This window comes from Aricia agestis, chromosome 9 (genome assembly GCF_905147365.1).
Source record: "Aricia agestis chromosome 9, ilAriAges1.1, whole genome shotgun sequence".
Taxonomy (NCBI): domain Eukaryota; kingdom Metazoa; phylum Arthropoda; class Insecta; order Lepidoptera; family Lycaenidae; genus Aricia; species Aricia agestis.
Genome location: NC_056414.1, coordinates 12,257,644 through 12,285,205, shown reverse-complemented (window position 1 = coordinate 12,285,205; position 27,562 = coordinate 12,257,644). Strand labels below are relative to the sequence as shown.

The window sequence follows — 27,562 nt, the reverse complement described above, 5'->3', positions numbered from 1 at the left end:
AGTGCCGAAATATCCATGCAAATATGCACGAAAAATGGTCGAAATATGCACAAAATATGCACAATCAAAAGTCACTTAATATTAAAATTTATTATTTTTTTGAAGACTTTTCCGGTAGTGACATTAATAAAAGCGCCAATTTTTATAATTTCATAAAATCCAGGATTTTTAATTTCTTGAAATAAAGACTTTTTATTTATTTATTATACGCCAATAATAATTTTCTACCAACATTTTCCGATTGCAATCTTAATGCCCATGGAAGTTAAACTACCGAAATATGCACTATCAACGAAAAATTGCCAAAATATGCACTATCGCCTAAAAAGTGACATTATATGCATTTGCATATGCAAGTATGCAAATGCATATAATCTGATGTCTAGTTATTATAAATCTGCAAATATCAACGACACAAAATGATTTTCAACTTTACTGATAGAAAAGTAGTGGAAATAAAATCAAAATTTTTAAAAAACATAAAACTTTTAGGTACTTAAATTTTAAATAGTATATTTGTTATTGTTAAGTAAAGTCGACGCCTTTATGATTTGGCTGTAGCGATATCGATTTTTCTCAGCAATAACTAAAGCTAAGAAATTAAAGTTCATTGGCAGTATTTATCATGTCTTTGTCTTTGATTTACCCATAGCATAACACGATTGGTCAACTTTTATAACACAGAATAATCAATCAAATAGACCTGTGTAAAAAAAAAGGATTCCTATTTTTCCCTACAGAGGAGAGTGATTTAAGCTTCCAAAAATGTACATGGATTGGTTCAAGCATACACTTTAATTTGCCCATAGCTTATATGAAATGTATTTATGGTTTTTAAATTACGCGACAAAACTATTTTGTCGCTTACGCCCTTTCCATTTTTTGCTGTTCCATTGCTTGTTTTCTGTGAGAGGCCGGGCCGGCCTTTCATAGAAAACTAGCAATCTAAAACATATCCAAAACGGTTTTTTACTTTAACGCGGCGTCACCTTAACACATAAGTAATAAAAAATATATTTGTACGTTAATCGTACCAGTTTAAAAATCTCCAATTTTCTTAATAAAATCTGTGAATAAAAAAATAATTAATTTAAAATGTGAACTAAGCCTTATGCTTTCCGCCTGTTGTGACTTGTCCGTTCCATTATATGTGACCATACGAAAAGTCACAAGTCGGAAGTCACGTAATATTACTTTCTTTTACTTTTAAAGTGTTTGTAAATAACCGATAATAGTTATCACAATTTCATTTTTTATACTAAATACTAAACTAATTTTGCAACGTGTCAACAGTAAAAACAGTTGGAGAAAGTATAATAATGCTTACAAAATATGGTCACTTATCTGAACAAATAAACCGTTCCTGAAGAACCATCCAACCTGCGTCCGCGTCTTGTAGCAGATTTTTAACTACTAAATTTAAATTGAAGTTTCTCGATGTACAATGAAATATAGTGCTATCATTTAGTGCCGAAAATATTTTTGTAGTATGTTTATAAAACTAAAAAAAACGGTCACTAAACCGAACATTCCGGCCGGGTTGTTTTTTCATGATTATAATTTTAATTAATTTGTAGTTAAATTATGTTAGATTTTTCAATAACAAGACATTCAATTGATACATTAAGTATTTAAGAATCTAACATATGTTTTTTAAGTAACTTACTTTAAGAAAAAAAATAGTTATTAAAGATTTTGTTACAACTTCTGGGAAGGGGACAGGTGAATTTAATAGGTTTCGGTACTTAAAAACCCTTATAAATCTCATACTAAATAAAATTATATACAAACGTGAATGTATTTTAATAAAAGAAAACTTGTTTATGCTCCTACATTAAAATTACAAAATGTTAGTATGTAATTTTTTACAAATAATCTGTAGCGAAGTCAAGGGACAAGGTAAAAACCAGGGGTACACATTTTTTTGAAAATGCCCGCTGACGTTACATGACAGTACTATTTTCCATAAAAGGAACCAATTTTTGGGGTATTTTCCACACATTGGCAATCCGCATTTGACCATAGACAACAAACAAGCATGTACAATTTTTCTTTTTTATCCCTGACGAGTGACGAGGGGTCAATCATTCTAAAGCCGGCGCCAGACATGTGCTTTAAAGTTTGATCAAACTTTTTGAAAACTTTGACGTGCGCAAACAGGTTCACTTGAAATATGCCTTCCAGGCTGCCGGACTTGTTTTCAAATGTTTTACGGCACAGTTATTGCAAAGATGGCGACAGATTGGACGACGATTTTGTGGACGCCGCACTGTCAATCTATTATATTTGATTGTATTTAATTATTTTTTTATAATATTATAATAAAATTTTTGTGGCTTCTGCTTGATGTAGCTCAAGAAATTCGATAACTAAGTCATTACTCCACTCCATCCAAAGTTTAAAGTTTGTGCGACAAGTGTGGCAGTACCGCACAAACATTGAAGTTTGGCCACACTTGGCGAATTTGTAGGTATAAATTACTTATTTGAACACATGTCTGGCGCCAGCTTAACACGTTCATGACTGTGCCTGCAGCCCTGCACCACATGTGGGTCATTTTGAGTTTGAGTTCATACGTGTGTGCACCACATATGGGTCTTACCTCCATAGAAATTTAAAACATTTTTAAAGGATACACGTGTCAGTTTCTTATCGGTTTTTTTGCATACACGTATGAACTATAAACTAGAAAAACTAACTAAACAATGTCCGGGGGACATTTCGATGGGGTTCCCAAGTAATGAGTATGCAAAGTTACTAGATTTTTTCAGTAGTATTAGAGTAAAATAAAACAAACTAATTTATCGATTACAATGAAAATGACAATTATTATAATGTAAGTAAATAACAAAAAGATTAATGACAAGCACTATAGCATGAGAAACAATAGCACTATTTTCTAAAATATGCCATGCCTCTTCCGTCAAGGGTCTTGAACGGCGCGGCGGTTCATTAAATGAATAAAGCCGAAGAAAACACCAAACCAAAAGTAGATATTAAGCTGTGTGCACGAGTTGATTGATAGGTATTAAAGGAAACGAAAAAAATAAATTAATTAACGTGGAATTTAATAAATTCACTGAGTGCACCACATGTGGGTAGATGAAAATATAGCTCAAACGTGTGTGCACTGTGCGCAGGCCCGGAACTACGTTTTAAAAAGGGTGGAGCACAATTCCAATTTGCCACCCACCAAGCAAAAATAGGTAATAATTATTATGGTCATATAGATTTTAACCGCAGAACGAGTTCTACGGAACTTTGTTGAATTGAAGTGGCGGTGGTGAGAAGTCACGCCGAGGTCCCTGGCGACAGGGGCGCCTCCATGTCTTTCAACAACAGAAAGAATTCTGCGAAACAACGTTGACGGGGTAGTGCGGTGGGCCACCGCACCGGTGGCGTACGCGGCAGAGAAGAAAGCGGCAAAAGATTGGGAGGTAGCCTCCGGCCGCCTCCCAATCTTTGCCGGCCGGGGCAAGCGCACCCTCTCCCCCCCCCTCCCCCCCTAGATCCGGGCCTGACTGTGCATCATATCCACATATGATGCACACAAAGAGCTATATTCTTTTTTTTTTTTTTCAAAAAAAATAAAAAGCAATTATAGGGGCTAAATATGATTTTATGTTAAACTAGCTGTTGCCCGCGACTTCGTCCGCGTCAACATAGTATAATAACAAAGATGGATAGTCCGCTAACAAATATGAAAAAAGTAAAATATAACCTTCTCCTTTTTGGAAGTCGGTTAAAAGTAGCCTAAGTTACACCTACATCAGCTATCTACCAAAAAAAGTCACGGCAAAATAGCTCCAGCCGTTTCAGAGATTAGCCGGAACAAACAGATAGACAGACAGACATACAGACAAAAATTGTAAAAAATGTTGTTTTAGTGTATGTAGCGTATGTAGATTAATATGCATGTAGTAAAAAACGGTTCTTTCAATATTACAAACAGACACTTCAATTTTATTTATATGTATAGATAAACTGTCATAATATTCACTCTTCTTAACTTATTATAAAAAAACGTGTTTGCACGTGAGGGGACTACCTAGCAATTTGTAGCTACACTGTCGTGTTACGGCCGTTCCCAATATTTGATCTATCTCTGGTTTTGCCCTACTAGAGATAGGAATAGCTCACAATTGACATAAAATATATGTCTCTAATGTCTAATGTGAGCTATTCCTATCTCTAGTAAGGCAAAACCAGAGATAGATCAAATATTGGGAACGGCCGTTAACCATTGAATATTCGATCCCGAAAGTAGGAAAAGAAGAATTATACTGTCAAGTGTCAGTTATTTGTGACCATAGATAAAGTATTATAGTATAGATGTAGACTTAGCCCGTCATCGCGTGGCCATTTTGTGCTTATTTTTAACCGACTTCCAAAAAACGAGGAGGTTATATATTCAGCTGTGGATTTTTTATTATTTTTGTATGTTCGACCACTACTCCGCCGTTTGTGAATCGATTTTCAAAATTTTTGTTTTGTTATATTAGGTTTCACTCCAATTTGGTCCCATTTTCACAAAAGTGGTGACCTGATGATGGGATCCATGAGTAATCGAGGGAACTCCTCAAAATGTATATGGAAACATATGGTGATTTTGCTTTTATGAGAAGCATCCTAAGCATATGCTACCAAAACGTAAGATTTTGCACCAAGGTATACTATGGTTCCGAAGATACTAAGAGAACTCCGGATTCCTTATAGATACAAGTTTGGGGGTTTAGGCGTTGTTTTAAAAACTGAAAGCATATGCTACTATGCAAATTACATTCATCATCATCATCATCACTACCATGTCAGGGTCACCAATGTCACAACTCACATGGTTGTATATGGATACAATATACACACAACACCATAAAATATAATCATTCATCACGTTATGTCCTTATTTATTTGGCATTTCAAAGCGATTTTAATACAAAATTTACTTAATGTTGTTTCAAAATACATAATATTTCACGTACCACAAAATTGAACATAAGTAACAAATTCAACCTTTACTCCAGAGCGTAAGGCACACATTTGGGTTGGAATGAAGGAAACGGGTCACTATGGAAAAATGACTTAGAAATTTTTTTCGTCAAAATTTTAACCTCTTATAACCACCCTTTTTAAATATACCAATCGATAGGGGCGCCAAGAGAAGCAAAAAAGCTCAGATAAACTTTTCTCAAAAATCAACCCCTGTCGAAAGACAGGCCGAAATTTGTTTGGTTTGAAAACATTTACCAAGATTAACATAATATTAAGGGGTTGAAGTATTTTCACCATACTAACGAGGGCCACATTTCGGCCTGTCATTCGACAGGGGTTGATTTTTGAGAAAAGTTTATTAAAATTTTTTTGTTCCCCTTGGCACCCCCTATCGATTGCTATAATAAAAAGGGGTGGTCATTGGGGGTTTATTTTTTCGTCAAAATTTTTCTCTTTTTCCCATAGTGCCCCGTTTCCTTCAGGCCAACCGAACAAAAAAATTACAATGTTGGCGTTGCGTTCTTTGACGCATTCAATTATTGAATGCGCCAATACGAAAGTTGAATGAAAGAAGATGACGAAAATTGAAGATGAAAGTGCTACACACATATATACATAGCTAATAGGAATAAAAAACACAATCGCAATTGGTATAAAAATACTTCGTTTATACGGTTTATATTTACACGATTTTGATACATATTATACAGATCGAATTCCTATACAAGTTTATAGGTAGGTACAATAATTGCCTAGCGGCTAGCACGTGTTTACTCTTCACTTCGATTTTTTCAAATGTATTGCTTAAAATTATCTACCTGATATATTTTGTGAGCACGACGTCTGACTCTTAACAAATTGTAATAAGAATTAAGATACGTAGAATATTAAATATACTACCGGATGGTTAGTAGGTAACTAAAAAGAGTGAAATTATTATTTTTAACAAAAAATTTAAAACCGACTCCCAAGTTCCAAGGTAAAAACAATAATTACATCCTTATAATATGAACTAAAAAGTATTAAATAATTTTTCCTATCTAATAGTGCCTTTTTCTGAATTAGGCTAAACCTCAACTATTTCTGTACCAATGATATTCTACTGATACAGATCTGTTACGTTCATACTATCTTCCGGCTTAAATCTCTTCCGAACGAAATTGACAAATTTGACAGATAAGTGAAACAAAAGATACGAAATGCCATTTACATAAAAGAGACAGACTAAATAAAAGACGACCCAATTGGGTCGTATTTGAAGCTTCACAACGCGCGCGGTAGTAACATATCTGCTTTGAGTTTTTTATTATTATATCATTGTTCTGTACTCAATCTTCATAATTTTGAAGTCGGTGCCAGTTCCAAAAGTTTCAAATATTCTGTCAGAGAACTGAAGATTCAGCTATCTGGTACCGACTTCAAAATTATGAAGATTGAGTACAGAAATAGTTGAGGTTTAGCCGAATTCGGAAAAAGGCATTATTAAATAGGAAAAATTATTTAATTAATACTTTTTAGTTCATATTATAAGGATGTAATTATTGTTTTTACCTTGGAAGTCGGTTTTAATTTTTTGTTAAAAATAATCATACAAGTAGTGTGCGTTTATTTTCTTGATTCTTGAATATTTCTATTTGTCGATTATTTCGAAGCACATTATGATACAGGAAAGAAAGTCAATTAGTTCATGATATCGATCAAGTAATGAGAATGAAGAATCCGTAGACACACGTAAAAAGCTATGATATTTTTATAGCCAAATTATTAATTGATGTGACATTTTTGGCACTAATGCCTTATATAGCACGAATAAGGGATTGATAAACTTATAAATTATCTTTTTAGTTTACAAAAATACGGATTGAAAAGCCCAAAAAACGTTGTTCAAAACTTACGTATTTAATTTTAAATCCACGTGTTTGAGGCATTCTTTGACCATTCTTATGGTTTATTATTTAGTGAAACCACAAAACTCAACAATATCTAGCCAGTGATGCCAGATTGGGGGGAATCCCCCCGGGGGTTTTTTAGGTGATGGGGGGAAAATTGGGGGGAACAATTTTTTGGGGGGATTGTTGGAGGAAAAAATCTGGGAACAGACGGCGAAATCTAAGTACTATGGTCCCGTTTTTACCCTTAGGTTATGACTTACGGAACCATAAAAATGATCAAGGAGCTCGCGATAATGCTGATTCTGTAAAGATTGGACGCTATTGCCGAAATAATGTACATTCATCGTATCCATTTGTGAAATTCCCATTCATAATGAACAAAAAATTTCTTTTATAATTTGTGGGGGGATTTTTCTTGAAATCCTGAATTTTGGGGGCATTTCGGGGAACACTTGGGGAGAAACCGAGTTGGCCGTCTGGCAGCACTGTATCTAGCATTAAATGTTCACTAAAAACCTTTATTAACAATTTTATTATATGAAATATGCAGACCGACTAGCGACTCCTTTGTTATGTCCTAGTAAGTAGGACATAACATTACACGCCTTTGACATTTATACACCGATATAAGGCTCTCTCCAGTCTATATACTCTATAGTACCTCAAACATTTAATTTGTAAAAAAAAATCAATTTTGTGCGAATTACGAAAACTGAAGACATCAGCTTTATTATTTTATTGATAATTAGTTGATTATAAACAATATCAACAATTAAAGTCATACGTAGATACAATAATAATTAGGTCATGCCTTCAACGAGTTTCTTACAAAATTTTGATCCAGAAACATCCACTCGCGAAAGACGAAAGCTAAATCGCAAAAGTTACTTTACAAAGTAAGTAATAATTATATTATAAAGATGAAGATTTCTTTCTTTCTAAAGTGCTTCTATTTATGCATACATGCGGTATATATTTTCCTATTTTTAGAAATAGAAAAAATACGAAATTGTACAACGAACTTGGCCGATTAGCTGCAACTGGAAAAGATTTTTGCGACTGTTTGGATGAAAACTGTCCTGGGTGCCACTTCCCATGTAGTAAATGCAATTCAAATAAATGTGGACATGAATGCAGGTAATTAAATAACATTAACAGTTGTTTGAGACAATTTCATTATTTTTATAAAAACCTTTTATTTTAAATAAGTATGTAATTTGTTTCAGAGTCAATAGAAAATGGATGTATGACAAAATAGAAATTGAAGGAAATGACTTTGTTATCAAGAATGTTTATAAAAAGTAATACCATATTTAAGTGTTCCGAGTTTGTAAAATCTTATTTTGTTGCTAACAATTTAAAGAAATATTCTACTTCAATTTCTCCTTCTTCTGTGAGATCTGAACAATGAACAGCGTTGTGGACTATAGATTTGCCATACTGTGCTCTAATAGAATTGGGATATAGTTGCCGACACAAATCCTGAAATGTTAGACCACTGTTAATAAATTTATTTACACTAACTTTGTTTTAAATTATACCACAAAATTTTATTAAACATTTAGGAAATATTGGTTAAAGCAGCTATACACAATCTGTGGCCTCCCAGGGCTTTGTCAGTGGCTCATGTGAATCGATAATTTTGAACAACAATATTTTTTTACCCCTAAATATTGTTGGTTGTGGCCTGTGACCTTATGGCAAAAATATATTTGTGACCTGTATAAAAAAAGAACGAGCATCGCTGGTTTAAAGTTTTATAGTTTGTAGGAACTTACGGGATCTCTAGGTCCACACTCCTTTCTGAATTCACAGACACAATTCAATTTGGAATCAATACACTTGACTTCTAAGGCAATACATTTACCTTCTGCTAAATGCACACACATATCCTTAAATATAAAGGTCATCATTAATAATGTTAATAAGCCCTTATAAACAGGAGGCTTGGCCACAGCTTGACACAAACTGTGCCAAGTGTGGGTTTATCACATAGACCAACAATGGGCAAAATTTAAGGTGTTAAGCTGAAAAAAAAACAGTAGAATCTAATGTTATATTAAACATTATATAAAGATAAAATAAAACATTTAGTAAAGAAAAAAATCAATCTAGAAAAAAAAACCAGTATCTTTTCTAATTCCAAGAAATGAGGGAACTGTTCCAGTAATAATAAAGTACTCTGTGGTGGTGCTGTCTGTCTGTCATAGATATGCGTCTACGCTTTTTTCTTGCAGCTTACGAATTACGGAGAAATTTTGTTTCTGTGCATATGTCCGTCGAGTAGAGCCTCCGTTCCTCTGGTTTGTGTGTTTGTAAATTGTAAGTGCTGTGAGATTGCTCCTGTGCAAGAACTGAGATAGGACTCTTTGTACTTTGTAGAAGTGTTGTGTTCCTTTAAAATGTTTTGAAATAAAATGATGTTCTTGTAATAAATAAAATTTATAAAATTCTTTTGTTTTATTTTAATTTTAAATGTACATCTAATCTTATATACTTATATATAAAAATCAATTGCTGTTCGTTAGTCTCGCTAAAACTCGAGAACGGCTGAACGGATTTATCTTATCTTGGTCTTGAATTATTCGTGGAGGTCTAGGGAAGGTTTAAAAGGTGAGAAAAATTTTGGATGTGTGGCGGTACCCACAAATCGCCTAATATTCCTGCATCGCGCTATCGAAGTTTTCTGAGCGCGTCGGTATATATACGACAGCTGAAATGTATCACGTGGGCTTCGGCCTGACCTAGCATAACACCTCGCTCGGTCGGAAGATCTTCCTTTAGCGTCGCCACGCATTATCCCACAGATGTATAGATGCATGGATGTATATGTAGATGTATGGATGTTTGTTACTCTTTCACGCAAAAACTACTGAACGGATTTTAATGAAACTTTACAATAATATAGCTTAAACATCATAATAACACATAGGCTACAATTTTAACCGACTTTCAAAATGGGGGAGGTGTTATGTTCGTTTTCTTATGTTCAACGATTACTCCGTCGTTTGTTAACCGATTTTCAAAATTTTTCTTTTGGGTATCATCATAAATATAGGGTATCATCCCAATTCGGTATTATATTCACAAAAGTGGTGATCTGATGAAGGATCCATAAGTAAACTCCTCAAAAATTATAGGGAAATATGTGGTGACTTCGGTTTCGTGAGAAGTATTCTAAGCATATGCTACCAACAAGTAAGATTTTGAACCGAGGTATACCTGGTATACCGTGGTTCGGAAGGTGCTGAGAGAACTCCTGATTCTTTATAGATACAAGTTTGGGAGTTTCGGCGTTGTTTTAAGAACGGAAAGCATATTATGCTTCTATGCAAATTACATTCATCATCAACATCGTCATCATTGTCACTACCATATTATACCATGTTATTGGTAAGTACTTTTCATAGTCTTTTAGATCGAGACTCGAGTTTGTCAAGCGATAATTTAAAAAAATCTATACCTACCTAATATTATAAACCTGAAGAGTATGTTTGCTTGAACGGAATCGGAGGAACTACAGATCCGATTTAAAAACTTATTTCAGTGTTAGATAGCTCATTTATCGAGTAAGAACTAAGACTATAGGCTAAGACTAATACGACCGAAGAAACTCAGGAAAATGTGGGAAAAACGGGGGAAATATTAGAAATTACGAACTGCTGGAGCAATTTTTATGGCAATATTTGGCACAGATATAGAGTAGACCAAGTGAAGGGAGTAGGGACATAAGAGCTATTTTTATGGGAAAATGTACGGTTTCCGTAAAATTCCTAATTTACGCGGGCGAAGCCGCGCGGGACATCTAGTCTTAATATATATATTTCTTGTGTGCGTGTGTATGTGACTGAACTCCTCCTAAACGACTGGACCAATTTTGATGAAATTTTTTGTGTGTGTTCGTGGAGATTCGAGAATGGTTTAGATTTACAGTTTGGTCTACTGGAAAATGTTTTTTCAATTAATTTCTTATTTATAAGGAGTTGTTAATTTTGGAATGTTTTACATTAGATCCGGCGGACGGCGCTATCATCGCATTCAATATTATTCTATTTCAATTTTAGTTTGTCCTGACAGATGGTGCTACGATTAATTTGAAAAAAAATTTGTTATTCAATTCATGTGCTGATTAAAATATTAAATAAATAACACATAGGCTACAATTTTAGCCGACTTTCAAAATGGGGGAGGTGTTATGTTCGTTTTCTTATATTCAACGATTACTCCGCCGTTTGTTAACCGATTTTCAAAATTTTTCTTTTGGTATATATGGTATCATCCCAATTTGGTATTATATTCAGAAAAGTGGTGATCTGATGAAGGATCCATAAGTAATCGAGGGAACTCCTCAAAACTTATAGGGAAACATATGGTGACTTCGGTTTCGTGAGAAGTATTCTAAGCATATGCTACCAACAAGTAAGATTTTGCACCGAGATATACCTGGTATACCGTGGTTCGGAAGGTGCTGAGAGAATTCCTGATTCTTTATAGATACAAGTTTGGGAGTTTCGGCGTTGTTTTAAGAACAGAAAGCATATGCTACTATGCAAATTACATTCTTCATCATCATCATCATCATCATCACTACCATATTATACCATTTCATAGTCTTTTAGATCGAGACTCGAGTTTGTCAAGCGATAATTAAAAAAAATCTATATCTACCTAATATTATAAACCTGAAGAGTATGTTTGCTTGAACGCGTCAATCTCAGAAACTACAGGTCCGATTTAAAAACTTATCTCAGTGTTAGATAGATCATTTATCGAGTAAGACTCATCATTTATCGAGAAGGTTATATTATATTATTACTCTAAGACTAATACGACAGAAGAAACTCAGGAAAATGTGGGAAAAACGGGGGATATATTTTTTATGGGAAAATGTACCTACGGATTCTGTAAAATGTCTAATTTACGCGGGCGAAGCCGCGCGGGACATCTAGTATTCTATAAATATTTAGGTACCTATAGTAATACTAAAATCCATAATACCGCAATAAAGCGCCATCTGTAACTTTACGACGGTACTAGATCGTGGTAAAGTTACAGATGGCGCTTTATTGCGGTTTCCACCAAAGAGAATATAATCACTACGTTTTAGTTTCCACAAAATAAAGAAAGTGAGGACTGAGGTCTCTATTCCAGTATATAATAAAGTACTCTGTGGGGAACTGTTAATGTGGGTTGCAACAACTTACTTTTAACTACCGTATAACTGTAACTACAATGAAAAATGTCAAATCTTTGATTAAAGTTTAAGTCAATGGCAGATATTACACACATCAATATTATCAAGATTCCGTGATAATATTGATGGTGTAATAGGCCGAATCGCAGTATCACAATTCACAGTACAATTGTGAATCGCGTGATACTAGAATCATGATAATATTGATGCGTGCCAATGGCGCAGATTACACGCGTCAGTATTATTGATGATACGAGAATCACGCGATCCACGCGAATCACAAGTGCTGAAGCGCCCTATTATACGGTCAATATTATCCAGCGTTGCCAGAATGTTACTTTTGTAACATTTTACGTTATTTTTACCCTTGCATGTTACATTCATGTGACATGACTACAGATGTTACTTTTACGTTACTTTTGGTAATTGAAAAAAAAAGATGTTTGAAACCAAAAATGCGAAAACGAAACACACTTAGTTTTATTGAGTTTTGTCTGTACAGCTGACAATGCTTTGAATGAACGTGGCGAAAAAAGCAACTAACGCTGCCATCATACAAAAACAAATTTTTGACAGTTCTTCTTTATCAGCAGCGCCCCCGCCCACGAGTCTGAATCGCTCATAAAGGGTTCCGTACCGTGATAGAGCAAAAATAGGCCAAAAATTGTGTTTTTTTGTATAAGATGTTATTATATTTTCATTTTAATAGGTATATAAATAATTTTAATAATAAAATAATTATACGGAATCCAAAAAATCACTTCATCTCTATATCTCTATATGTATAGTATGTTTTCGTGCATTCTGGATAGGAACTAACGCTGTCATCATACAAAAACGCCATTTTTGACAGTTCTCCGTTACCAGCAGTGCCACCGCCCACGTTCATTTACGGCCGTTCCCAATATTTGATCTATCTCTGGTTTTGCCCTACTAGAGAATATAGGAATAGCTCATTATGCTCCTCATATACCTCACAATTGACATAATTTTATGTCAATTGTGAGGTATTCCTATCTCTATTCTTTAATAGGGCAAAATCAGAGATAGATCGAATATTGGGAACGGCCTTGTCGGACCAATAAATAAGGAAATAGATGTCGGACCAGCAAAAGACATCTGTCAAATTCTGTGGTCAAAGTTAAGGTTAAAGTTAAGTTAGCCTTAACTATAACCATAACTTTGACCATAACTAGGAAGATGCGATATTTTTATTTTTGTGTTTATTTTAAAGAACTCCATGTAGAATAGACCACAAGTATATTAAAAAAATTAAAACACTGGAATTTACTGCAAAAATTGCGGTTTAAAATTGGCAATTTAAATTTTGGCGCCAGAACGGATCTATAGTCTGTACCGTAATTTGTGGTGAATAGGGATCCAAGGACGAATAGGGACAAAACCAAGAACCGTTTTCAACATCGAAAATTAGTTGCCATTTCATAACTTTCTTTTAATTTTTTTTGAAGGTAACAGAAGAATTCTTTGCAGTTTTGATGGCAACACTTAACATGTGCGAAATTAGCCACAAGTTGTCAAAAAACACTTTTCAAAATAACTCCTCGAAGCGCCAGTTTGCACGGGTATAATAACTTCGCTCTGTTATTGAAATTCTTCAGTGTATGAATGTAATTTTGTCACAAATGTATTAGTTAAGTGTTTGGGCTGCGATACACACAAAAGGTAAGTATTTTAATATACTCCTTGCAATGATATTTAACGAATTTCAAACACGCAAATTTTTCATTGTTTTTGGGGTGAATAGCAATGAAAGAGGGGTCAATGGGAACGAAAACGAGTAGAATAGGGACGATATATAAATTAATAGGGATGCCGTAGAGGTGAATAGGAACGGCTCTGTAGGGTTGGCACTAATCATTTAAATTGTTTTTCTGAGTTATTTTCACATTTATTTGTTTATTTACTCTTTATTGCAAAAATTAAAGTACTATTGGCGGACTTAATGCCAAATGTCATTCTCTAGTATTTGCGGGGTAGATTACAGATTACGTAGATTAAATGGCGAAAAATAAAATAAAATATAGATAGGTACTAACGTATGGACTTACAATTTATAGACACGGGACAGCCCTTGGAGTTTTTCCCTATTGACCTTTATCGCATCCCCAATGACCCCTGATTGTGGATGAATAGGGATTGCATATATTTTAGTGTTTTGTGAATAATTCTCAATGTTTATTCCATTATTTTATATTTAATAACTAGCTGTTGCCCGCGACTTCGTCCGCGTGGACTTCAGTTTATAGCGCGCGATGTCAACAAAATTGGTGTCAAAAGCTTTTATAAAAAAACCCTGGTACCCCTTAAATCAATACAGCTGTGCAGTGTGCACACAATAAGTATTTCATTTTTTTATATTAAACTTTATACTTTATGCCAAATTTTAAAGCTTATTTAGCCCTCCAATTACACAACTTTATCCATAAACTATTTATCATTGATAGATTTAAGGTTACGTCACTGCAGATAAAGTACTGAGTTATTTAATACCGTAGAATAGATATAACAATCGAAAAAAATCGAAACTTAAAAAGATGATACCACGTCTTATAGAAAGACTTTTGAGCAAGCGTCAGCGCGATGTAGAAGACGCACGGCGCCATCTATTATGAATTGTTGGAACTAACTTAATTTGAACAAATTTACGCATTTTCACCCCCTTACAACCCTTTTTTCCAGTAAAAAAGTAGCCTATGTCCTTTCTCAGGCTTTAGACTATCTGTATACAAAATTTCATTACAATCGGTTCGGAAGTTTTCGCGTTTGGCGTGAAAGCGAGACTGACAGACAGACAGACAGACAGAGATACTTTTGGCGTTTGGCGTGAAAGCGAGACTGACAGACAGACAGACAGACAGAGATACTTTCGCATTTATAATATTAGTATAGATTATGTGCACACTGCATAGCTGTTTTTGGGTATTTTGATTAATTAAGGGCCGCGCTACACCGGAAGCACTTACCAGGGTATTAAAAAGTTTTTAAATTTGACACAAATTTTGTTGACACCGCGCGCTATAAACTAAAGTCCACGCGGACGAAGTCGCGGGCAACAGCTAGTATTATACATAAAATATGTTTAAGATTTTTGAAATTTTATTTTAATACACATCCAAGACCCAGGAACATTGAAAACTTTTTGTTCCGCCTGCGGGACTCGAACCCAGGACCCCCGGGATGAGCGCTGGCCACGCGCAATGCGAATTCATTTTCATCGATATTTTCATGGAAATAAGATATTTTCCCACATCAAAATGTAGCCTATGTCCTTTCTCAGACTCTAGAATAACTGTATACAAAATTTCATTGCAATCGGTTCAGTAGTTTTGGCGTGAAAGCAAGACAGACAGACAGACAGACAGACAGACAGACAGAGATACTTTCGCATTTATAATATTAGTATGGATAGTATGGATTAGAAATGCAGTAGGAGTTCTACATAAGATAAGATAGATTGATTATTATTATACCAAGTGATAATATTATTAAACACTAGATGTCCCGCGCGGCTTCGCCCGCGTAAATTAGGAATTTTACGGAAACCGTACATTTTCCCATAAAAATAGCTCTTATGTCCCTACTCCCTTCACTTGGTCTACTCTATATCTGTGCCAAATATTGCCATAAAAATTGCTCCAGTAGTTCGTAATTTCTAATATTTCCCCCGTTTTTCCCACATTTTCCTGAGTTTCTTCGGTCGTATTAGTCTTAGCCTATAGTCTTAGTTCTTACTCGATAAATGAGCTATCTAACACTGAAATAAGTTTTTAAATCGGATCTGTAGTTCCTCCGATTCCGTTCAAGCAAACATACTCTTCAGGTTTATAATATTAGGTAGGTATAGATTTTTTTAAATTATCGCTTGACAAACTCGAGTCTCGATCTAAAAGACTATGAAAAGTACTTACCAATAACATGGTATAATATGGTAGTGATGATGATGACGATGTTGATGATGAATGTAATTTGCATAGAAGCATATGCTTTCCGTTCTTAAAACAACGCCGAAACTCCCAAACTTGTATCTATAAAGAATCAGGAGTTCTCTCAGCACCTTCCGAACCACGGTATACCAGGTATACCTCGGTTCAAAATCTTACTTGTTGGTAGCATATGCTTAGAATACTTCTCACGAAACCGAAGTCACCACATATTTCCCTATAATTTTTGAGGAGTTCCCTCGTTTACTTATGGATCCTTCATCAGATCACCACTTTTGTGAATATAATACCGAATTGGGATGATACCCTATATTTATGATGATACCCAAAAGAAAAATTTTGAAAATCGGTTAACAAACGACGGAGTAATCGTTGAACATAAGAAAACGAACATAACACCTCCCCCATTTTGAAAGTCGTTTAAAATTGTAGCCTATGTGTTATTATGATGTTTAAGCTATATTATTGTAAAGTTTCATTAAAATCCGTTCAGTAGTTTTTGCGTGAAAGAGTAACAAACATCCATACATCTACATATGCATCCATGCATCTATACATCTGTGGGATAATGCGTGGCGACGCTAAAGGAAGATCTTCCGACCGAGCGAGGTGTTATGCTCGGTCAGGCCGAAGCCCACGTGATACATTTCAGCTGTCGTATATATACCGACGCGCTCAGAAAACTTCGATAGCGCGATGCAGGAATATTAGGCGATTTGTGGGTACCGCCACACATCCAAAATTTTTCTCACCTTTTAAACCTTCCCTAGACCTCCACGAATAATTCAAGACCAAGATAAGATAAATCCGTTCAGCCGTTCTCGAGTTTTAGCGAGACTAACGAACAGCAATTGATTTTTATATATATAGATAATATTCTAACGTATTAAAAACTATAAACAAAAACATACTAACTATATAATAAGTATGATTAGTTCTATGTTACAATAAAGTAAAAAATAAAACGCCATCTGTTGAATCGTATTAGAACTAAAATGTTCATTCCATCGATATATTTCTGGATTTTTTATAATATTATACTTAAAATATGTTTAAGATTTTTGAAATTTTATTTTAATACACATCCAAGACCCAGGAACATTGAAAACTTTTTGTTCCGCCTGCGGGACTCGAACCCAGGACCCCCGGGATGAGCGCTGGCCACGCGCAATGCGAATTCATTTTCATCGAAATTTTCATGGAAATAAGATATTTTCCCACATCAAAATGTAGCCTATGTCCTTTCTCAGACTCTAGAATAACTGTATACAAAATTTCATTGCAATCGGTTCAGTAGTTTTGGCGTGAAAGCAAGACAGACAGACAGACAGACAGACAGACAGACAGAGATACTTTCGCATTTATAATATTAGTATGGATAAAGATATTGACAAGACTCAAGTAATGAAATCCTTTTTAGGTACTACTTTCTTTCAAAATTATTCACAAACTCGTTATAAAGTTGAGTTTTGTCCCTATCCACCACAAATTACGGTACGACGTCACTACTGTAAATGACAATAATTATTGACAATGGCCCCACCTGATTGTATAGGTCAGTTAGCTAAAGCTGGCATGTTCACAGTACTCACACTTATGCAATTTCATTATACAGTATGTTTAAAAATAAATGATTTTGTAGGTAGACTACAAGACTAGAGTCCCGAACGCTGGCCGCGCGATCACACTTGACTGATTTGTAACATCACGCTGTAATCAGTGGCGAAGGGTGAATATTTTCGGAAGGGAAGCCGGAGTAAAAAATCTACTTACCAAAACGCTCAGCACTGACGTTCAACAATGTTCGAGTTTCAAGTTTGATAATGATGCCTTTGAAAAATGCCTTCTGAGTTAAGTTGTATGCGTGACGGCACATGCGGTTATTCAAAACTAAGTTTGGAAAACGAAGTTTCCTTCGACAGCAAATAATCTGTCAGACAACAGTCTCAGCTGTACGAGTCACAATTAACGAATCACAATACAAATTAATTTAAATTCGCGACACTGCACTCTTTTTAACGCTAAAACAAATAACATTCGTCATTCGACAACACAAAACAAGTTGTTTACAAACACTCATCCGCCATTTGTCTCATAACAATTTACAATTTTACTTCATGACTCATCTTTCTCGCTCGCACTTGTGCGTTGCTAATTAACCTTTCTCCGTAACAACTCGCCGACTATCGGCTTATTTCCGAGTATATTCGCGCTTGCTAGAACGAGACAGAACATGACGATCAGATCTCAGGAATGAAAAGGACAGATGCTTACTATGAAATATCGTTGTATGAAGAAATAACCCGCTAATTTATCGGCTTCTATCGGAGATGTTCTACGTCTGCACGTTGCATTGCCTATATACATTTGTAGGCGATTAATTATTAATTCAAACTATTTCAAGTGAGATAAAAATTTATTGCATATAAAATTTTGTAGGCGTTTAGTGAATTCAAAGTTTTTTAAGTATGTTATATATTTATTAGATAAAAATGTATTTGGCCCATAGATTCGATTTTCCAAAAGGGAAGCCGACGGGAATCGGGTTATATGGACTCTTCGCCACTGCGCTGTATTTATAAACAGTAGCAAAATAAAAGATAAACCGCGCGCGAGAGAGACAGGCAGACTTTTCATGATGCGCATGCAGTACGACGTCACGCCGCCCGCTTATTCACAGAAACTACCATGAAACTACACAACCGCAATGTGTAAATGTTGATCGTACCAGCTTTAGTTAACTGACCTATACCTCTCAAAAAGTTGTCATGCCCCGCGTTCCATTTAGCGTTAAAAACGATCAAAACGCTCAAAATGGAGGCATTTTGATCGTTTTTAACGCTAAATGGAACGCGTGGATAGCATAATACTATTGCCACTGAACGCTCGCGCTGATTGGTGTTATAAAATCAGTTCCGTTTCAAGTTACTTTTAATTCGTAATTTTTGTAAAAAATAATATTTTATAAAATATTAACCTTACAGGTCCTTCTTTTATATTTTTTTAACGTTTTAATAGCAAAATTTTCATAAATATTATATTTGCATGTTCCCTCTATAACCAGGACTCTGGTGCAACCCACCCTTAGTTATCCATGGGCCTGTTTCACCACTTCCTGATAATTAAAACTTTTTAATCGGGACTTAACGCGACTTATTCAAGTAGTAATGCTACTACGAATACATACTTTTTCTCGACGTTAAGTCCCGATTAAAAAGTTTTAATTATAATGCAACGCGAAAGTTTAAAATGTTAACTTCCTGATAAGTGCCGAATAGGCTATTCACCACTTAACTTGACAGATGTAGTATGGAGAATCTGTCAAAAAAGCTGTGAATAGCCTATTCGGCACTTTATCAGAAAGTGGTGAAACAGACCCTTAATATTATAAATGCGAAAGTGTGTCTTTCTGACTGTCTGTCTGTTACTTCTTCACGCCCAAACCACTGAACCGATTTTACTGATTTTTTTATGGAGATACTTTGAGCCCCAAGAATACTTTTTATCCCGGAAATGTACGGTTCCCGCGCGTATTTTGGCGCAATCGAGTTGCGGGCGCCAACTAGTATTTTATAAACAAACTTAAATAGCATTGGGTATTATATATAAAATACCTCATACTCCGGTAGAACACCTTTGTATACTTCATAAAATTCTCTGGCGTCAGTCAGGGTCACTGAGAACATTGCTATGGCCGATATGTAGAACTTTCCAGAAGTAACGATTTGCTCCAGTATAGCTCCAACATTGCCGTCAATCAAAACGTGAGGTTTGATAATGCAGCATGTGCAGTTTTTGAAAGTAGCTTGAAAAGGAACCTTTGGTTTTCCATCGTCGAAACCAAAGTAGAGATCAAGGACCTTGAAAATTCTTATTCTGTAGTAATAAGTACATACCGAACGAAATATCTATAGATATTATCGGCCACGCAAAACCTTAAGAATGGAGGGAGGAATAGGCGCATACCGCATACGGCATACATTGATCTACTAAAACTTAAAAGGTACAAAAAGATCAGCGTTGCCAGACGTTCCGATTATGGCGCGAAGTCCCGATTTTTAAATAAAAATTAAATGTCACGCGCGGGACAGGCTCAGTCCCGCTTTTCGGAGATAACTCGAACGTACGTGCAGCGTGATGAGAAAGAAAGGTGCGTAAAGAAGTTGTGTGAGAGGTAGAGGGGTGGATTTTCTTTGGCTACTTTAGCTATCTGTTGTCACGTTCATGGCGTATGGCGTATCCTTGCGCGCACCGCAGGCCCTGCGGTGCGCGCAAGGATACGCCAAGGATACGCCAAGGATACGCCAAGGATACGCCAAGGATACGCCAAGGATACGCCAAGGCGCCTCACCCAAGAAACAAAATCAAGCAAAACCGGTAGTAGCCCGCCCGCGCCTTAAAAAAAACCAAAGCAATGGTTCGCAAATCGCAATTCCGGCCGGCAATGCACCTGCAGCTCTTCTGATGCGAGGGCGACGGAAGTTGCTTTCCATCAGGGGACCCGTTTGCTCGTTTGCCCCCTTATTTCATTAAAAAAAATCACTTTCAACTTTGATTCGGAAATCGGAAACTAACATACACGGACAGATCAACGTCATCCTGTTGATCTGTCCGTGTCTGTCAACAGTTGCGAGTTGCGATTTGCGACTAAGCGTTGACCAATAAATACTACTGGGTGCCTATGTAATTTCAGAATCCGAATCAAGCGTCGTTGAGAATGAGGTTCCAGCCGGATCCATCCAGGGTCCGCAGACCTACCTTCGTGTTAATTTTAAGCGAGGCTATCGTAAGCACGGACGTAAAAAAAATATTTTTACGTCCGTGATCGTAAGTATAAACTATTCATTTTAGGCGAGTATAAACTTATTAACATTATCTATTAACTATAATAGGTTTTTGATCCCTACAGTAAGCATGTTTACCGTTTTCACTGATTCCGATGTTTTGCACGCGTGAGCAACGTTTTCGAGCTTATTTTTTCCATAGAGGTTGCGCAGGGTGCCGGGTAGCGCTTCCGAAGGATCCGTGGCTCCTAAGCACTCCCGCCACTTCTCGATCGCATTAGCGCCCTCCAGTTCCAGTCCAATAACTTCTCCAGATGTTACGTAATCAATGATAACTCTAAAAGTTAAGTTTAAAAGCTTAAAAAAGCTGCGGTAGTTTTTAAATGCCCTGTTAAGTTGGGCCATTGCCCATGATGAATAACCTTGATTGGACAGCTATCAAAAATATGCAAAATCGTTGTTGATCATCGTTGATAAAGAACGTTCATTTCGTTCGTTATCACTTTTATTGATCCAAAATGGGCCAAAATAGTGAGCACCTACACAATATGAAATACAATCGTAAGTATCTGCTTACGGTAGCGTTTGATTATCATCAATATCTCGATACATTTGCATGACAAAATCCTTGCTTACTCTTCCGTTTTTCATACGAACTATACGAAAACCGTGCTTCATGATGAACGTTATAACTTTACCATGTTCACTGGCTGGAATCGGTTTTATGAGAGCGAAAGTTCTGGAAATGAGTGACAAAATTAAGTCGTTTATTGCTAATTTCTGTTAGAATGTGATAATGAGTTTCCGAAAACCAAAACCTTTCATAGTTCTTGAACAGATCTCGTTTGGTCGCTGGAGCACAGTCTTTAATGTGCAGTAATTTTGAAAATATATTTACAATATTTCCAATTTCAAGCATTTCCAGTCTGAGAGGAGGTAATTGCACTCGTTTTACTAAGTTTTTTCCCTTCTTGGGGTCTATAACTTGAACTGAATTATCGAATGGGAAGAAGTTCAATATCAGCTCCTTCACTTCTTTCTCTGCTTCATCATACATTTCGCACAGAAAAGTAAATTTGTCGAAATAGTCATGCACCTAAAATATAATAAGGTGATAATAAGTATTAAAGTAGAAGATAGTTGTGCATTTAAACTAGGTAATTACTTATCTACCTACTTGTTGGAAAATGCGAATACGTTAGTTTTACTATTAATTTAGGTACTTGTAATCATCTTGTAATATAATATTAAGTACTTACTAATTAAAGATTATTAAATAATATTATGTAATAATTATAATGTTAATTGTTATAAGAACTGTGTCAGCTTACCATTTTAGTAAACAGTTATATATAGTGTTGAAGCCAATGATATTTTATAATATTATTATCGTTGAAGCACCGTCTTTGGCACCGTCCAAAGAGAATGTCATATATGTGTCGCAGCCGACTGGTTTAAATAGCCGTTCAATCAAACAGCTAGCCCTTTGACTGAACAACGCCATTCAATCACACGGCTTTACGTCGTTTAGTCGACTTGTTGACTACAACGTTCAACACTACAGCTAGACGACGCTTAGCCAACTGGTTTAATGGCAAATTAACTAGGGTCATAACCTAACCTACTTTTGAACTTTCTGGATTGTGTTTGTTTGTGTGCGCCCCCCAAGCCCCCCCTTTTATTTGATGACGGTCGCCGGCTGCTGCCGCAGCACTACAGCTAGACGACGCCTAGCCAACTGATTTAATGGCAAATTAACTAGGGTCATAACCTAACCTACTTTGAACTTTCTGGATTGTGTTTGTTTGTGTGAGCCCCCCAAGCCCCCCCTTTTATTTGATGACGGTCGCCGGCTGCTGTCGCAGCACGCTCGCTGCGCTCGCTCGGCTCCCTCTGTGTTGTGATCTAAGTTCTAACCTAACTTAACCAACTTTTGGACTTTCTGGATTGTGTTTGTTTTTGTTTTGGCACAGCCCCCCGTGCCCCCCGAACCCCCCTTTCGGGGGGGCTGAAAAAACTGTATTCTAACTAATTTTGAACATATTTAGCACATACAATAATTATAGCTGATTTATTATTTATGGAATTGCAATAAATACCTTGGTGATGTATTTCAAAATCCTCTATATTTGTAGTAATTTCTCCTCGAATATTTGTTGAAATTTTGATTCACTCGTATGTGCCTCCATAATTTTTGTCTCTTTAATAACACTTGTAACTTTTATTAACTACTTTCTTTCCGAAAAACAACCACAAACAATACAACAAACACCTGCTAGTTGACGCCATATTGTAAATAAAACACACCTAGCGCCGCAGCGGTGCGCGCTGAACTACTTCAATTAGACGGCGGCTTTTGAATCAGCTGTAGTGTTGAACGTTTTGAGCGACTAAAATATTCAATCAAAAAGCTAGACGTGTGATTGAATGGCGTTGTTCAGTCAAAGGGCTAGCTGTTTGATTGAACGGCTATTTAAACCAGTCGGCTGCGACATATGTACAGTATACTACGTAAGGCAGGTAAGGCACTGTCCGTCGCACCGTCTGTACGGGTCAGTCATGGGTCAATGACTGTCTTGCCCCGTGTATTATTTTCCTTTATGGACTGTCTGTAATCTGACTGTTATAGTTGCAATTTATAACAGCCGGGAACCTCCTCGTAACGTATAACGTCCTCAATGCATAAAAATCTAAAATCGGATATGTACCATCGAGGAAATTGATTCCTAGGCAGCTGAGAGACCAATGTCATTAGGTCGGATCGTGTCAATTCAATGTTGAAAATTGTGATCTGTCGGCTGGGTTTGACGTAACGCAACCAAACTACGTAGTACCCCCAGCTGCCTAGGAATCAACTTCTTTAATAGTACATAGTACATACACAGCGTAATAAAGATATCCATAGACTGTGGTACCTAGTACATACATAGTTGCCACTTGCCTACTCAAAGAAGGATAGTCGGTTTCTTATTGAAGGTAACTTCTATTTATATGTAATTGGTATTTGGATGGTATTTTGTGCTTGGATGGTATGTATTTGGTACAGTTTGGTAGTTGTATGGATTTTTTTAAATAAATAAAACGTAAATGTTGGCTCTACTGTATTTCTGTCAACATTATGTCAAACTGTCAAAGTCAGGTGTCATAATTGCCATTTAGGCTTTAGCATTTGCCTAACGACTTTTGTTTATATTTTGGCTTCCGAGCAACATCTTTATATCTGAAATTTTACTTAATTTTCTCTGATATAATTTACTTTCTATAAATTATTCTTAAAAATTAATGTGCGCTTACTTCGCCTGCGTTGAGAAACACCTCTAAAACCATGGTTTGTATCAGACAAGGAAGTAACTAGTATTACTTTGAGTACACTATTTTTAATTCGATGTTTTATTTTAGGAAGGATCATTTTGTGATAAATATTCATTTATTGGTGAATGGTATGATAACCAAGCGAGTATGGTGCGTCGATTTAATTTGTACTACTACACATCTGATGATACTATTGAAATGTTCGATCTTCGGAGCCGGAAAACATTTTTACGTCGAGTCAAAGTAAACGGAATTAATTTAGAAAATTTTTACATTGGAGCCACACTATATATACTGGGGAGGCACATTAAAGTCGTTGACTTCGCTTGTGAATATACGAAAAAGAAACTGCATAAAGACATACAGGTGTAAGTTTTAAATTTATTATAATATAAATTATAACGCTAAGTACTCATATGCGGTTTTGCTCGATAGTTTTACTCCAAATCGAGTAATAATTACTGTGTGGACTGCAAAACTCACAGCTCAAAGTCTCGCATCGAGCCGCTTGCAGGCTTGATGCTTGGCGGGCTCAATGGAATTAAATATATCGATTTAGAATAAAACTATCGAGCAATGCTGAATGTGTGGACGAAATCCCGAGCCGCGGGTTTTGCTCGACGTTATTGCTCGATTGAGCAAAACCATATTATGTGAGTACTTAGCATAAAGATATAACAACTATTTTGGGTAAACAATATTACGCATATTGTCATGATATAAATTTATTTCAGAACATTTGTAATAATTAAACCCCTTGAAACAAAGACTGTTGGCAGAATATTGAGTATGTTTCATGAAGGTGGGCTACGTATAACTAAATTGAAGAAAACCTATTTGTCAACTGATGATACACATGTTTTACTGAAAAGTGAAGCAGCTGATAATACATTTCCGTAAGTGGGCTCTGCAAATATTCTATCACATTGTCAGTATGTTACCAATCTTTTAAATGTATTGGTTTTTAGTTTTTTACTAGAGCATTTGACTGAAAAAATGGTTCATGGAGTAGAATTAGTTGGGAAGGATGCTGTATCTGCTTGCCTGAAATTAGCTGGGGACAAAGATCCAACAAAAGCAGCGGAGGGTACCATAAGAGCGCTTTATGGGGAAGATCTGATAAAAAATTGTGTAGATGTTGCACCTTCTTTAGAGGTTGCTGTTAAGGTAAACATTTTTATAACTATTATAATCAATATTATTGTAATGTGTTGCTTGAAATATATAAGATTGAATCAATTTGTTAAATTATATTCATAAGGTATTTCATACCAATTGAAATACACATTACAATCATAAGACTGAGAGAATTGTAAGTGTGTAAAAATTATTAAAATAAAGTCAAAATATTGACTTTTGATTGACAATAATCTTCTAGTTTTGCAAAGTATCCCTTGTTATAAAGAAGTGCTTGTAATTTTCAGAACATAAACTACTTCTTCCCACCTGCCACTATGAATTCTGTACGTTTAAAGTTGACAGCCACTTTGTCAAATTGTACCTTGTGTATTGTGAAGCCACATGCAATACGGGAAGGGAAACTCGGGGCAGCTTTAGAAGCAATAGATGAGGGTGGCTTTGACATAACCGCTTTAAACATGTTTGTGGTGGAGAATGTTAATGCTGCTGAATTCTATGAAGTCTACAAAGGAATTGTACAGGAGTATAAGGTGACTTTCCTTATTTTAATATAGTTCAGTAAAATAGCCAGGCAAAATGCGCATTGTGCGGCTTAGCTTGATAAGGATTTGAGACCAATAATATTTTGCCGAGATGAGTTGCGTCGCGCCGTTGCATAGTGTTTACGCCCAGTACGGTCTTACATTTAGTTTAAATAGAGGTATGCGTCGTGCAAGTGCTGAAAATGTGTTTTTTTCGTAACCGTAAGTCGTAACACACCGCAACGCATTGGAGAAGCTTCACTATAATTTGGTTTTTTTAATGAAAGAGCTGCAGGTGCGTTGCCGGCCTTTTTTAAAGAGGGAAAAGGGTAATAGGGTAGGGTAGGGAATAGGGGAGAGTAGGGAAGGAAATAGGAGAGGGTAGGAAGGGAAAAGGGTAGGGAATTGGGCCTCCGGTAAACTCACTCACTCGGCGAAACACAGCGCGGCGCAAGCGCTGTTTTACGCCGGTTTTCTGTGAGCCCGTGGTATTTCTCCGGTCGAGCTGAAGCATGGCTCTCCCATGTCAGTTGGTTGTTATAATATGTTTATTTTATTGTTATAAACTTAAATAAATATTACTATACATCGAATGAACATTTTCAGGGTATGGTGGACGAATTAGCAAGTGGGCCATGCGTCGCCATGGAAATTGTCGCCAAAGATAAAAATGTTAACACAGCAGTGGAGTTCAGAAAACTAGTTGGTCCCTCAGACCCTGTAAGTATTCTTCACGGGATTGGCTTTCCCTGAGGGTCTACATAATATTTGAGTTCATTTGTAGGCATAAAAGAATGCCAATTGACTTATAGTAATAAGTAATAATAAGATAAAGTTTAAGAAAGTAGCTTCACAGACAAGGACAAAACAATATAAACATAATCTGCATTCTGTACACAATATTTGGATCTTGGTGACGGGTTGTATCGATATAATTATTATAACATGTGTGATTTTTGGCACACCCTTTCAAGTATCTAAAAGAATTTAAACTTTACTCTTTTTGCTGGAAAAAATAGAGATGCATAATCTTTATTCTGCAGTTTTCTCACAATATAATATTTTGCCTGTCTGCAGGAAATAGCAAGATTATTGCGGCCAAACACACTAAGAGCTAAACTTGGAAAAACAAAAGTGCAAAACGCGATACACTGCAGCGACCTCGCTGAAGACGGCGTACTTGAAGTGGAATACTTTTTCAAAATCCTAGATATGTAAAAGGCTGATACTTAACTACTATTTATTATACTGCCTGAGATGTTTGTACCTGTGCTCATGAGATGGTAATGCAAATTAAATTAAGTTTGATACCTTTATTTTTTTTCTCACTTTAATAATAATTAATATGTTACATGAATTTACATGTCCCTGTAGCTTAATTTATACAAATGCTAGAGATATGAGAAGTTTTTAAGGCGGTCTTTCTAGTAAGGAGATCGAATACAAATTTATTTTTATTTATAAATTAAATTTTAGGTTAATTAAATTTAATTCTGAATGGTTTATACCAGTGGTACTCAATCTTTTTTATACGGGTGCCCGTATTTCACACACGTTTTGGTTTTGGTGTCGCGGGCCGCAACCAAGATTTTTTAGGGTTATAAAATAACGTTCTTCAAAATTAGTTAGTTACATATTTAAAAGTGGAAATATTTTCACGACTTTTACTATACGACTTTGCACTATATTGCCGGTGGGGGTAAATTTCGAAATGGTTTAACTTCACTTGAGTATAGCTGGTTTGGACTTTGGAGCATAAATTATTATT

General features: G+C 35.9%; 3 protein-coding genes across 3 annotated transcripts; 2 read left to right on the top strand and 1 right to left on the bottom strand.

Moving 5' to 3' along the window:
• The first annotated feature begins 7,575 nt into the window (after positions 1 to 7,575).
• Positions 7,576 to 8,404, top strand: LOC121730154 (ARL14 effector protein-like). Its single transcript, XM_042119046.1, has 3 exons — positions 7,576 to 7,777; positions 7,872 to 8,018; positions 8,108 to 8,404. The coding sequence occupies exons 1-3, from the start codon at positions 7,689 to 7,691 to the stop codon at positions 8,184 to 8,186; spliced, it is 315 nt and encodes a 104-aa protein (XP_041974980.1). The 5' UTR covers positions 7,576 to 7,688; the 3' UTR covers positions 8,187 to 8,404.
• Positions 8,220 to 22,206, bottom strand: LOC121730142 (nucleoside diphosphate kinase 7-like). Its single transcript, XM_042119033.1, has 7 exons — positions 22,153 to 22,206; positions 21,640 to 21,917; positions 21,399 to 21,560; positions 20,960 to 21,158; positions 19,652 to 19,897; positions 8,660 to 8,773; positions 8,220 to 8,363 (listed from the first exon to the last, which is right to left on the bottom strand). Exons 1-7 carry the CDS (start codon positions 22,153 to 22,155, stop codon positions 8,220 to 8,222), a joined length of 1,146 nt encoding a protein of 381 aa, XP_041974967.1. The 5' UTR covers positions 22,156 to 22,206.
• A 1,796-nt stretch (positions 22,207 to 24,002) lies between these two features.
• LOC121730141 (nucleoside diphosphate kinase 7) lies at positions 24,003 to 27,110 on the top strand. Its single transcript, XM_042119032.1, has 7 exons — positions 24,003 to 24,149; positions 24,221 to 24,501; positions 24,868 to 25,029; positions 25,102 to 25,300; positions 25,558 to 25,803; positions 26,401 to 26,514; positions 26,872 to 27,110. Exons 1-7 carry the CDS (start codon positions 24,147 to 24,149, stop codon positions 27,010 to 27,012), a joined length of 1,146 nt encoding a protein of 381 aa, XP_041974966.1. The 5' UTR covers positions 24,003 to 24,146; the 3' UTR covers positions 27,013 to 27,110.
• Positions 27,111 to 27,562: the final 452 nt, after the last annotated feature.

Coding starts and splice junctions, on each gene's coding strand:
- LOC121730154 (XM_042119046.1), top strand. CDS start 7,689: ATGCCTTCAACGAGTTTCTTACAAAATTTTGATCCAGAAACATCCACT. Junction 7,778..7,871: donor CGCAAAAGTTACTTTACAAA/GTAAGTAATAAT, acceptor TCCTATTTTTAG/AAATAGAAAAAATACGAAAT. Junction 8,019..8,107: donor AAATGTGGACATGAATGCAG/GTAATTAAATAA, acceptor AATTTGTTTCAG/AGTCAATAGAAAATGGATGT.
- LOC121730142 (XM_042119033.1), bottom strand. Junction 8,774..19,651: donor GTGTTCTACCGGAGTATGAG/GTATTTTATATA, acceptor TTTATATTTAAG/GATATGTGTGTGCATTTAGC. Junction 8,364..8,659: donor AGTGTGGACCTAGAGATCCC/GTAAGTTCCTAC, acceptor CTAACATTTCAG/GATTTGTGTCGGCAACTATA.
- LOC121730141 (XM_042119032.1), top strand. Junction 24,502..24,867: donor CTGCATAAAGACATACAGGT/GTAAGTTTTAAA, acceptor AATTTATTTCAG/AACATTTGTAATAATTAAAC. Junction 25,301..25,557: donor CTTTAGAGGTTGCTGTTAAG/GTAAACATTTTT, acceptor TGTAATTTTCAG/AACATAAACTACTTCTTCCC.